This window comes from Copadichromis virginalis, linkage group LG3 (assembly GCF_057382275.1).
Source record: "Copadichromis virginalis isolate Kocher_CV1m ecotype Utaka linkage group LG3, C_Virginalis_male_GT1.1, whole genome shotgun sequence".
Classification (NCBI taxonomy): Eukaryota; Metazoa; Chordata; class Actinopteri; order Cichliformes; family Cichlidae; genus Copadichromis; species Copadichromis virginalis.
The window spans coordinates 51,721,122-51,734,383 of record NC_140620.1 but is presented as its reverse complement, the minus strand read 5'-3'; the positions used below and the strand labels follow the sequence as shown (position 1 = coordinate 51,734,383).

At 45.3% G+C, this 13,262-nt stretch overlaps 1 protein-coding gene across 1 annotated transcript in view; it reads left to right on the top strand.

Annotated features, from left to right (window-relative positions):
- efnb3b (ephrin-B3b) overlaps positions 1-12,970 on the top strand; it is an 87,188-nt gene extending 74,218 nt beyond the window's left edge. The window contains exons 3-5 of the mRNA XM_085451609.1: positions 3,372-3,464; positions 6,539-6,601; positions 10,846-12,970. Coding sequence (XP_085307735.1) covers positions 3,372-3,464; positions 6,539-6,601; positions 10,846-11,273 — 584 coding nt within the window. The 3' untranslated portion in view covers positions 11,274-12,970. The remainder of the gene's footprint in view (positions 1-3,371; positions 3,465-6,538; positions 6,602-10,845) is intronic.
- The last annotated feature ends 292 nt before the right edge of the window (positions 12,971-13,262 follow it).

Below are 13,262 nucleotides of genomic sequence, written 5' to 3'. Positions count from 1 at the left end.
CTTTCATTATAATAATTAGATTTTCAGCTACAGCATGCCCCGGGGTAAGAATATGTTATTAATGATTTAAAAATGACTGTGTGTATTAAATAAACATATTATCTGTTAATCAGGACTTTATATGAATTTTGTAATTCATTATGATGTATGTTGTAATACTATAATTTTCAGTAGTACGTAACTATTAGTTAAGGACTACTTAACTATCAATGGTATCATCAATCATGGTATTATATATGTAAAGTATATAAAGTATACCCATTAGGAATTTCAAAAAACTCAGTACTGACGTATTATTTTTAGTCTGCTGTTTGTTTAGGTTCAGAAAAAGATCATGCTTTGTGTTAAAATAGACTTTCACAACCTTAACCATTTCTTAGAAAGCTTTTCTGCCAGAAAGCCCTGAAGGAAAAATTCTCCCACCACCTTATATCTTTCTTTCTTCTGACTTCCTCCCAGTTCCAAAGCTATTACTTCACAACAAAATCACTTAAGATTAATGCAGTCATGAGGAGACTGCTTTTTTCCATTTGCAGTAATTTATATTTGGAGGCATGGCTCCGTCCTGGGAGAGCGCACCTCCATGACCTGCCAAGTGGAAAGTTTGAGACAGAAAAGACCTGGTATAGAGATGGGCAGACATCAGTGACAAGAGATTTATCATAAAGCAGGAGATGGGGTGGAGGTGGGTTGCAAAGTGGCTTGCACATGCACAGCAACTGTGAGCAGGGTGAAGGATACATAAATAATGTCAGATCAGCTGATCTGCTGGTAAGGCAGCTGAGCTTGATTTTAGTGCCGCCCTGAAGTAACACTTTAATAACAGCTGGTCAGTTGCAATAGTGGGTGTGGATAGACTTGAATTATTATCGTAAGAAAATCAACATAGTGATATGTGGCTCTGCATCAGAACACACCTCACGTTAAATCACAACCTGAACATGACGTCTGAGCAAAGGATGTAGAAAAAGAAAGACAGCCCTGATCAAAGAGCTGTACCTAATTTGGCACACTCATTCGGTTTATTTGAACCTCACTGAAATCAATGAAAGTGTCTTCTTCCATTATTGCAAACGAAAAAAAATTTCACAGGTCTCAGGTGGAGAAAAAAAAAAAAAGAATACTACGATTTAAGATGATCTCGAAGGACAGCAAATAGTGAAAACACTCGAGGAATGCACAAGTTTTTTCACAGCCTTTTATATAAACCTTATTTATCCATCCCTTCATCCATCCCTGTCTCCTGGCTTCCCTACCATACTGCTGTTCGCCTTGACCTCCGCCTGCTTTCTTTCCTCCTCCTGCTTTCACACTCTGCATCCTGCAGCGACGGAGGGAAAGACAGAGGGAGGTGTTAGAAGTAAAGCTGCCTCTTTTTCACACTTTCCTCTCTCTCTCACTCACTCTCTCTCCTGTGCCATCCACCATTCATCCCTCTCTGCTTCGCTTCAGACTGGCTAATCTATAGCCTGAAGGGGAAGTGGCGGGAGGAAATATGTATATATATATATATATATATATATATATATATATATATATATAATTTTTTTTTATAAAGGAAGAATGATGACATTGAAGGTTAGCCAGGGAAAATGTGTGTAGACGGTGTGGTGTATGTGTGGGGGAAGGAGAAAGAATATGCCTACTGTATTTTTTAGTAGCCACCACATCTGTTCCTCCATCAGCTAAAAGTTGAAAGGCAGACATTGAACTCGGTGTCTTTTAATAGCTTTTGATTTGTTGCTGTGAGTAGGATCTGTAGGATCATCTGTGTGCTAATGATTGAGACCAGCTGCACAGCTAATGGTACACCGGCTGCAAAGGTATGATTCTCACTAGGAGCATCTCTCTCTTCTTTGCACCCCTCACTGCTTCTCTCTTTCCGTTCTCTCTTTTCTCACTGTGTCTTCATCTTCATGCTGATTCCCATCTATCCTCAGCCTGCTCCGCGTCCCTTAATCCTTTTCCACCTTCGGTGACCTGGAGGCTAGTCGTCGTTCACTTGCTCCTTTCTCTTTGTTTACATTCTCGATTCCTTTCCTGCCTCCTCTCCTCTTTTGCCATCTTAGCTCCTCCCACTTGTGATGCTAGTAAAGGAGGAGGAGGTAAGGACAAGACAGGAGTCAAGACAGTTCCTAATCAAGCTTGATTATGTCAAAAATGTGCAGATGTCACATTTTATCTAAGTGTAATTGCAACAACCACAGCTTATGAATACAAAGGAACACTTTGTAGAGCCCTGTTCTCATCGTGTTAGCAATTCAGCTGTTTGTCACATATTGTATATACATCACAGGTCCCACAAAGGGCCTTTGTTCCTGCGCATCCTTGCCCATAGCTCCTCTACTGAGCCGTTTTTTTTTACCCAAAACTTACATTTTTAGGAACTACAAAATCCTTTGAGAGCGAGACACCGGTGAGATCAATTTCCGGGTCACAGACAGACAAGTTGGAACAGAACAGTGAAGTAAAAAGAGCTCTTTGAGCAGGATTTTATACGTATGCATGCACGCACACACACACAGTTCTTGTGTGCATATTTTCTCAGCACTGTTTGACCTTCTTTAACTTCCTTTGTAGCTTCACTAGATAAAAAATGTGATTTACATGACGTTACATCGCTGATTAAAATCTGACTCTGTATCGCTGTATTGTGCTGATTGAACTGTTGCATTTTTTTCCAGCGTGAGAAAAGCTTTTACATCCTGATAACACATAATAAATTCCCCCATTGCCTGTATTAACACATCCCCTCCCTCATTTTAAATGGAAAAAAATCCCCTTAATTCTATTAATTAAAACATAAGCGGTGATAGTGTTGGTGTATTGATGGGGTATTACCAAGTGGAGCTTTAACACATTCCACAGTTTCTTTTCTAACCAATCACGTCCAGTTTCTGAGTCAAATCACACTGATTTGTGTCTCAGGGGCTCCCATTTGATTTCATATACGCTCTTGATTGGATTACCATCACTCCCCCCCCCCCCCCCCCCCCCCCAATCCGTCAGTCTTCGCTTCTCCAAATTGCATCCCCTCCCCACCCCCTCCAACGCTATTTCTCCAGCCCAAGCAGCAATTGCAGTTGACTGCAGTCGGTTGAGTCCATGCGCCGCAGCGGGGGTGTTAATGAATTCCAGCAGACTGCTAAATGAGGACTTATTAAAGTGCTGCCGCCTCATAGTTTGACATTTCAGAGCTTCTGGTGGAGTTTTAAATCGCTGCCTCTGCAAATGTCACTCGCTGACTCTCTGGAAGGGCTGTCCATAGAAGCTAGTCTTGGCTATAGATTGTGTGGCTGTATATTCAGTGGGGCCGTATAGCACGCTGTTCCTTTTTTTAATTGCACATTTCTGTGTTTCCATCCTTCCAGCTACGTCAGATGGGACGCGTCAAGGCCTGGACAGCATGAAGGGTGGAGTGTGTGCCACGCAAGGCATGAAGGTGGTCCTAAAAGTGGGGCAGAGTAAGTCCTCGCAACTCTCTTTCTGCTTTCTCTCACACACATCCGCTCTACATGTGAGCTATCTCATGTGCACTGCATGTGTGATGGACTCGTACACACACACACACACACACACACACACACACACACACACACACACACACACACACACACACACACACACACACACACACAAATCACTTAACACACTGTGATATTAACAAGCATTAGCTCCACATCTCCCATCATCTCACATCTGTGCAGTACAGAGCAGCACACATTAGTGCGCCTTATCTTGCATGCAGCCTCTTCCACTTTTAAACTGTCTCTCTAATCTTCCTCTTCCTTACACACACACGTACCATATAGTCTGCACACCACACACACACCACATGCACACACACGTACCTTTCTTAATGCGTGTGTTCTTGCCGAGCATATTAGGTCTCGTTAAGTGGTAAGAACAGCGAAGAAGTGTGGGATCAGTCAGCTCTAATGAGCCCTGTTGACTCCCTTCTCACTCTGCCTTTTAACTGCTACTGACTCATGCTGGACACACACACTTAAACACACACTGAAACTTAGACGCACACGCGTGCGCACACACCGGTCTGCATAATCATCAGCTCACACGTGCACATTAAGTGGACACGGACACGCATGCACCTGAGATGTCCACGGCCGGGAAACGAACACACACACACACAGACACACACATGCACAGCAGTCCCGCCAGCTACAGCATGATAACAAAACGACTCCATTCTCTGTTAAAGCACACAGTCAGTGATTTTTAATGACTCGTAGCTGCACACACTTCTAATTTGTTTGGAAAATATTCACAGCTAATGACCCTCGCACGGAGGTGTTTTTTTTTTAAGCAGCAAAGGGGAAAAAAGGCTAATTTAAGCATTTTCACTGGCCTGCACACTTCTACACATAATCGGCACCTGTCCTTCACACGACCCCCCTCACGTACACACGTACAAACACGACCAGCCATTTCTATTTCCTTGATCTATGCTGTGTTATCAGGACTTGTGTATTGTAGGTGCTCTTCAGCAAAGAGCCAAGTGGCGCTGTTGTGTCTCTATCAGCCCGTAACATCAGCATAGTCAGCTTGGCTCAATAGAAATACCACCACACACACACACACGTACACACACACACACACATACACACTTTATTTCCCCTGGCTTTTTCACCACACAGGCGATGGAAAAACTACCTTCCTTTTGACACACATACAAACCACAGCTCTGTGAAGAAGATGCACACACACCTTTTTCTTTGTTCTTCTTCATTTTCTTTTTAAATATCTCTCCTTTCCTCACTCAAACTACTCCCTGCAACACTCCTTGCCTCCTTTCCTTTCAAATTCCCCATTCCGCTTTGCATGCCGGCCATCTCTCCTTATTTTCACTCTTTTCCTCTGTTTTCCTCATCTTATCTGCTGTGTGGCTGAAAGGTCACGTCTGTGTTGTTTGTCGTCTAAATAAGCGGCGTGCCGCCTCGTGGTGATCTCTGATGAGATATGGCGCTCTGCTCCGCTTCGAGGGACCCACACTTGCAAAAACCCACACATATACATTGAGCTGTCGCCTCGTATTTTATTCTTTATATATCTTGCTTGCTCTCTGAATCTGTCACATGCACACTTTCTCACACGCACACAGCCCGAACCTCCTTCTACGAGCCCCTGCTGACCAAACAGCAGCTCCTATTGATCCAGCCGGCACCACCCCGAACCTCTGTTTGGTTTATTGTCAAGAGGGAGCCGCCAGCCAATATCCTTACCCTTCTCTAAATGTCAGCACATATGGGTTGATGGCTGTGCTTGACCACTGTACAGGCAGGACTACTATAGTCAAAAGCAGGTTGTTATTTCCATCTACAGTAAAGTGGATAGCTCTCATTATTGTACTTCCCAGTCCCAAAGCTATGACATCACTACAGCATTATTGGACGGTTGCAGTGTCATCCCAGAGCACATTAATGTTAATATTGAAACTGTGCATCAGAATTCATCACGAGTTCTTAGCAGATAGTGCAACACATCTTCATATGAGTTTTACACCAGATGCCCTTCTTGACACAACCCCAACGGGAATTTGTGTCCCTGGGTGGAACTGAATTGAATTATCAGCCTTTCGCTCGTCAATCAAATGTGTATACTTTGTGTGTTAGAGCGTGCTGGAAAGTAGACCCCCAGCTGAGAGACAATAGATACGACAATGATTAAATCAGACACAGCACAAAAACAGGAACTGGGGTGGGGGTGGGTTGCAAAGCAGCTTGCAGATGTAATTGTGAGTAAGCTAAAGAAGCTTCAATAGCAAGCCCTACATATGACAGCCAGCTAGGCGTGTAGAAGTGTATCAGCAGAGCTATCAGCTGATGGGGGCCGGCACTTAGATCAGCTGACCTGCTGGGATTGCAGCTGAGCTCGACTTTGTGGGGTGCCTGATTTAATGCCGCGCTTGATTAACTGTAAGTTTGCGGTCATTTTATGTTGCACGAAATGTTGAACTCAACAGCCCAGCGCAACTCTGTTCTTGCAGCCCACTGTTGGACAGATGGCTCAGAAGCTAACAAAATTAGTATTTTCTGAACCATCTCTTTCAGCTTCGAGGAGTAGCACTTATACCCACAACGGCTGCATTAGCATGTAGATGTGTGTGCACGCTTGTGCCCGTGTTTGCATGTGTCACATAAACTCACTTTAATGCCATCACCATTACTGAGGGCTTGCGAGACAGATGGCCTGATTTAGCGACTACAGATTACAAGCCGTTATGGCCTTGTGTAAATTCGCTCAGGCCAAAACAACAAACGACCTCTCTTTAGTTTCCCATTCAAACAAATGGAAAAGTGCTCATACGCAGCACGTCGAAGCCCAGTCAATATGTGCTCCCCTATAATGGGAAGGGAAGGGGGTCCTTTATTAAACCTCTTCTGTCTCTTATTTCTCTGGCTGGCTGTCTCTCTCTTTGCTAATGTCGCTTATTGGTTTCGAATCAGAGAGCTTTGGCTGTTGCAGAAGATGGAGGCTGTCTCGGTATTTCTGTAATTCCTCGCTTATTTTTCCTCCCAAGGCCCATATGGACTGCCTCCAAAGAAGGAGCCGGCAGCGGGACGCACCACCAGCAAAAACCCAGGTAAGCAGGAAATCAAATAGAGATAATCCACAGCAGATCCATCCACAAAATGGATGGAGGGAATAAGCAAAGACTGCTAGATAAAAAAGAAAAGCAGCAGGGAGAGGGGAGGGTGGAGGCGACAGATGGAGAATGTGCAGCGGTGACATCTGCGGATCTCTCTGTTTAATTCCATATTTCTCTCTCACTCTCTCCTTCTCCCCCCTACTCTCTGTCCCTCTCCTCCTCGTCTCTGCACCCGGCCCTTCGAGCTAAGTGCTGCGGGCGGGGAATGGATGGCTAATAGCTACCTTGGGAGAAGGACAAGAAAAAGTGAGGGAGGAAGAAAGAGGCAAGAGGAGGAAGAGAGACAGAGGGAGAGAGAGCAGCGACGACATTTCAGAGTTATTATTGTCATTAGTTTGGGGGCGAGGGGGGTAGTGTGCACCGTAGTTCTGTCTAGAAAGAATGAGAGACTGAGTGAAGAGAGAAGAGGAGGCAGGGGAGTGATAGAACGGAGTGGGTAGAAATGGGAGGCACATAAGGAGGAGAAAGAAAAGAATAATTGAAAAGCAAAGAGGAGAGGGGAAGAGAACAAGGAGATGAAAATGGAGAGAGGCAACATTCATGCTTCACCTCAAAGTTATTCAGTGAAGGGGAAAGAACACGATTCACTCTGAGCTGTGTTCATTTCTCCTTCTCTCTCTTTTTTTTCTTTTTTGGGCGAATTTGCATACTATACCAGATGTGGGAATTGGACCATTCACACATTTCCCAATCACTTGTCCATACCTCATATAGGTGAGAAGTGTATGTGTGAATCAGCAACAATAGTATGCATTGTTTGTGCTAGAATGAGAGCGGCGAAGCACGACGGCGAGGATGATTTAATCGCACACCTAAGAGGGATTTTACACATTTTTGACTTTCAGGCAAGGACATATTAACACGCACTTAACCGCATATCTAAAAATGATTGTTATGACATTCGACACAGCAGTTATGCCAGAATTTCTAATCCTCGTGTGAATACGCTCGAAATCATCTCAGCTAATAATTGGAATACTGTTGCTTATTCACAGTTTCTCATTGTGTTTGCGTGGCTCTCTTGGGATGTAAACAAATAGAAATACATTATTGGGATATGAACAAGAAATGCTCTCTGAATAGAAATGAAAGGATTGTTTGGTTTTTTTTCTGTCATCCACAAACTCAACTCACTCGAATCAAAACCATCACTCATTACAGATGTCCGCTGGGGATAAACGTCTATAAATGGATTCCAAGTCAGAGAACAGGAGACTTAAAATCATTATTTTCTAGGTAGTTTGAAGAGGAACCAAATGAATCATGATTCTTGTTGATGCAAAGTGCTGAAATGTTCAAAAGTAAAAAAAAATATATATAATATTTTGTATGTGAAAGTAGTAAGAGGACAACAGCCAGCAACATGTTTGGAAAAAAATGAGGCATAAAAAAACAGGAACAGTTGTGTAACAGTAAACACCTCATGGAGCATCTACCTTGAAAAAAAAGGTTAGTATCATGGTTGGTGTGAAAACAACGATCTAGTTCAGTTATATTTATATAGCATCAAATCACAACAGCAGTCCACTGAGCGCTGATGCTACAATAATGCGTAAAACCCAACAATCAGACGACCCCTTGCGTGTAAGCAATTGGCGACAGCGGGGAGGAAAAACTCCCTTTTAACAGGAAGAAACCTGTAGAGCCAGATTCAAGGAGAGGTAGCCATCTGCCACCACTGGTTGGAGGTGAGGGTGAGGAAGACAGGATAGAAGAGGGGTAAGACTATTTCTAAAGAGATTTAATCATGTGTTGTTTACAATATGAAAACATCCAGAGAAGTTTCTCGGTGCAAAGAACAATGTGGAACGATCATGCTTGTTAGGCATTTAGCGTTAAAAACAGGTGACAGACGAGGCATCGCTGCACCCACGAATGAAAGTTCAAGTACTGTACAAAGGGAAAAATACACCCTCTCTCAGCCTGAGCCCACTTAAGGTGGATTAAGGTGTGGAGAAACTGTGATCTGATCTTTCATATAATATCATATTGTTTGACTGACTTGCAAAACAAGATATTCTGTTTCTATTTACATTTAACGCAGCATCCCAACTTTTTCTATTTTATCAAATTTGTTTTGCAAAGCAGAGAGAAGCTAAGACTCACCCATTCCAGTTATTTGCACGAAATAAACAAAATACGAGTAAAGATTCAGATTATAGCTTTGCATTACAGTCCTAATGTGCACCCATCTAAGCCACTGATTACGACAAGGACATGATTTGAATTTCCGCTCCCGTTGCCAAGCCGCAAGCTTTCGCTTTTCCTTTCACCTGCTTTTCTCTTTTTTTGTGGCACCTCAAATTTCCTGATGTGATTCTATACGAAGGGCTCTGGTGCACATCCTCCAAGTACAAATGGATCGAAAGAGACAAATTAATTCTGTTTTTTAAAAAAAAGAAGAGCATTTTATGTGGGGAGCAGCAATGAGATGCCATAATGCATGAGTTACTGCTGCTCTAGGAATTATGTAATTTTGTCACATCCTCTTGAATGTATTCATATAAAAGGTTTCTGATGGAAGCACGCGCTCATTCACACTTTATTTTGACAAAATGCCTGAAATTTGCATTTGTGCGGCAGCCCGGTGGAAACATAACTAAATGTGGCGAGTGTTCGAAAACAGCTCCAAAAATATGTTAAAAAACCGAATATGAGACCAATTACTCCTCTCTGAAATGTGACAGCTGGCTCAGAAGCAAGGATGATACGACACCTTGACCCGTTCTTTCATTTCTGACCTGTTGCGTGTTTCTCTCCGAGGTGGAATCCGCTAATGATATGAAATAGATGGAAACAAAAACGGAAAATAAGGCCTTGGAGTCTGAACTTGTGTGTTTTAGAAAAAAAGAATTAACACAGAAGAAAGGAAGGAGACGTGCAAAAAAAAGGGGAGTGAGAGGTGCAGAAGGAGAGGTGAAGGAAGAGGATATAATAAGGAGAGCAGGTGAGCGGCGGCAGTCATAATGGAGACGGAGAATGAGGGATGTTGGGTTAATGGTGGGAGGAAGAAAGAGGAAGGAGGAGCGGGGAGTGTAATCGACTTCTGGCATTAGTGCTCTGCTCCCAGTCAGTCCAGCGCGGCAGGGGGGCTCGCAGCAGGGGGGAGGAAAGGGGATGAGGTGTGTTTGCTTGGATGTGTACGTCAGTATCGCTTGTGTGTGCGTCTTTGTGTGTGTTTGTGCTGCAAGGTGCTGAGCTCAGAGCAAGGTGGGTTATTACGGCTACAATAACCCGAAGATAGAAAGAACCACGGAGCGAGGGGAGGGCGAGGAAACGGAGGAGACGCCGGAGAGAGACAGACGGGGAGAACAGAGAGGGATGTGTGCCAAGAATAATGATAGACCAATCCAGAGGCCCTATATAGCAAAGACTCACATTACCTGCCTTAACCAGTTCGCACCTCTCATACACATGCCCAGTGCCAAAGCAGTCCGTATCAGCCCTGTTTTTATAAATGCACACGCACACTCGCACACCTCCACACCATCATTCACCTGCTGAGTTCTGACCCGACCTCCCGCGGGCAAGACAGCGAGCTCTGAGGCTGTGAAGATCTTAGGTTTCAGGCGAGACGCGGGGCAGACAGAGGGAGCAACGGGACCCGAGTGTGACAGACAGTTTGATAAACAGACAGACAGATAAAAAAGACAGACGGGCGGGCAGGGAGGCCAGCGGGCAGGCCGAGTGTGTGGTCTGGTGGTGGCAGCGGAGGGGGGAGGATCTCTTCATGTGGCTGGCTGTAATGCTAAGTAAATACAGTTGTTAAGGTTAGGGAAATAGAGTGTATTACTTTGATACACACTGCGGCTCAGCCAGGCTGTCCGCAAGAGTATATACTGCGCAGTACACTCGCACTCACTGCGGACATTCCTCGCTGCTTTATAGGGACTGCTGTCCACTCCATCACATCAATGAAGAGACCACATATAAGCTTCTGTGAGAGTTGCTGCATTCCACTGGTTTATGCCTGCTAGTTTGGGCTGAACCATCGTCATTACTCATGCTATTGTGGTACAGAGCCATAAGGAATGGTATGTTTATTTAAAAGCTCGTGAAAACGCAAGTTGTGAGAGCAAGCCGTGTTATTGCTCCGGTGCATTGGTCGTGATGAATTGTGCGGCGCCGGGAGCAGCTTGTGCTACCGGAAGTAAAGATTGTTCTGTGATTCGTTTCAGGCGGCACGGGGAACTCCAGCCAGCCTCGAGGACCCTTCGGGGAAGAAGGCAGAGGTGAGAACGGGCCTCTCCAACCCTCCAACATCGCTCTCATCGCCGGCGCCGCGGGAGGCTCTGCCTTTCTCCTGCTGGTCACCGCCGTGATCTGTGTCGTGTGCTACAGGAGGCGGCACGCCAAGCACTCGGACACCCACCACCCTCCGCTGTCGCTGTCCTCCCTCACCAGCCCCAAACGGGGAGGCGGCGGGGGCATCACCAGCTCCAACAACAACGGCTCCGAGCCCAGCGACATCATCATCCCTCTGCGGACGTCAGACTCGGCCTACTGCCCGCACTACGAGAAGGTGAGCGGGGACTACGGACACCCTGTCTACATTGTCCAGGAGATGCCGCCTCAGAGCCCAGCCAACATCTACTACAAAGTATGAGGTGGCCTTTGCTCCGGCCAACTGGACGCACCCGCCTCCCTCCACCCGTTACCGACCAATCCCTCCTCCCCACATCCCTGCTCCAAATGAAGCCACAGCAAAGCTATCCATCACAGCTCCAACCCTGATCCCCTCAATACTGCCAGTATTGCCCCTCCGACCCCCCCACACCCCCAACTCACTACCCTGTGAGCCTGCACCCCTGGCCACAGTTGTGTTTCTAGCCGAGTAAGCCTCCCCACCCCATTCTCACACAACCAAGTGTGTGTAAAGGGCAATGTCGTAACCGTGCATAGCCTTTGTTAACAAGGCCCTCGCGAATAGGCAATAGGCTCTGACTGCCCCCCCTTCTTGTTAACTCAGAGCTAAATGAGCCCCCCTACACATGCTGAATTGAAGAGTCCTCCCCTAAACGCCAGTGTGCATGTGCAGCACACACTGTTGTTTTTTTTTTTTTAACGGGGTAGGGACCTGCCGTTGGGAAATGTGATGTTTTGAAGAAGGAAAAAGGAGAACGCAAAGGACAAGAACAGCAAGAAAAACTACTCCCCTGACCCCCACTTAGCACCGCAGAACTCCATCAGCCAATCAGAGTCCGGCCCCTACCACTAACTCAATAATAGGATGCTAGTTTGTATGTGTTTGTTTCTCCTGAGAAAACGCGGGGGGAAGAGGGGGGCCTCGGATTCGCCCGATCAGCACCGTCCGAGCGGCGGTCACATGACCGAGCCAGGGCCTCTACGCAAGGTCTGACCAATCGGTGACTCTCAGAATCTTGTATATTTTAATAATGCGTGTGACTGTGAGAGCGAGCTACGAACTCGGTCAATAATCATGGCGGTGCTGCTGCTCCACATTAGACGTGTGCGTGCAGTTAGTGTGCTTCAAGTACGGCAAGTTTGCATATGCGCGCGTGGGGTTTAGTCTGTGTGCGTGTGTGTGCGTGCGCACGCTTTGTGCGAGGGTGACTGTGCGAATGTGTGCGTTCTTTAGACTTGTCTTAAATACCAAAACACAAAATAGTGAGCGAATATCAAAAAAGTGAGATTTTTTATCGCTATTGACACTTATAGATTATATATATGAATATCCAGTAAATAATTTCTAGATGTTTTTTTTCCGTTTTCTATTGTTTTGTTTTACCCACTCTGTTTAAACTACACTTCTGTTGCTAGACATCTTTTTTGTTTTTATCTATTTTTCTTTTTCACAACTTAGAATGACCTTGTTTACCCTCCACCCACCCCCACCTCCCCTTTGTTTATTAATTTAATCCCTTTTTTGTTTTTTGTTTAATTTTTCCGGTGAACAGAGGTCGTTTCTCTCTTCCCTCTCTCATTCACTCCCTCCCTCCTTCCTCCACCTCTCCCCCCTTCCCTCTAGGGTCTCTGAACTCTGTGTATATTTTTATAGCTCCTTGTACTATGCCGTAGTTTTGAAGTTTAGACCTCGTTTGTGGAAGTGTTGAGGTAGAAACATCTATGAAAGTTTTTTCTTTTCCTTTCAAATGTTTTTTATTTTTTTCGGAAGCGAAAAGAAGTTAGGGGTGGGGATGGTGGGGAAGAAGAATAAAGAAAGAACAGGGGTGAGAGAGAGAGAGAGAGAGAGGAGAGCTGCCTGGGGTGGAGGAGAAAAGCGGCGTCTGAATGCAGAAGCTTAAAAAAAAAAAAGGAAGCTAGTGGGGAGGGAGGGAGGGAAAGACTGAAGGAATTGCACACTTAAGAAAAAGAGGCTGAGGGGAGAAGAGGACGGGAGAGGCAGGAGCGCGAGATGAAGGATCCCGAGGAAAGGAGGGATGGAAGAGTGGCCGGTGAAGCAAAGAAACCTCTTCTTTAAATGGAGAGTCTCCCGTATGGAGGTGACGGACCTACAGCCAAAAATGGATTTTTTTGGAGGAGTTGAACTCTTAACCACGACAAAGAGAGATCTCATCACACACACACCCCCACACACACAAACACACACGCCTACTGTGACTCGCATTTTGGA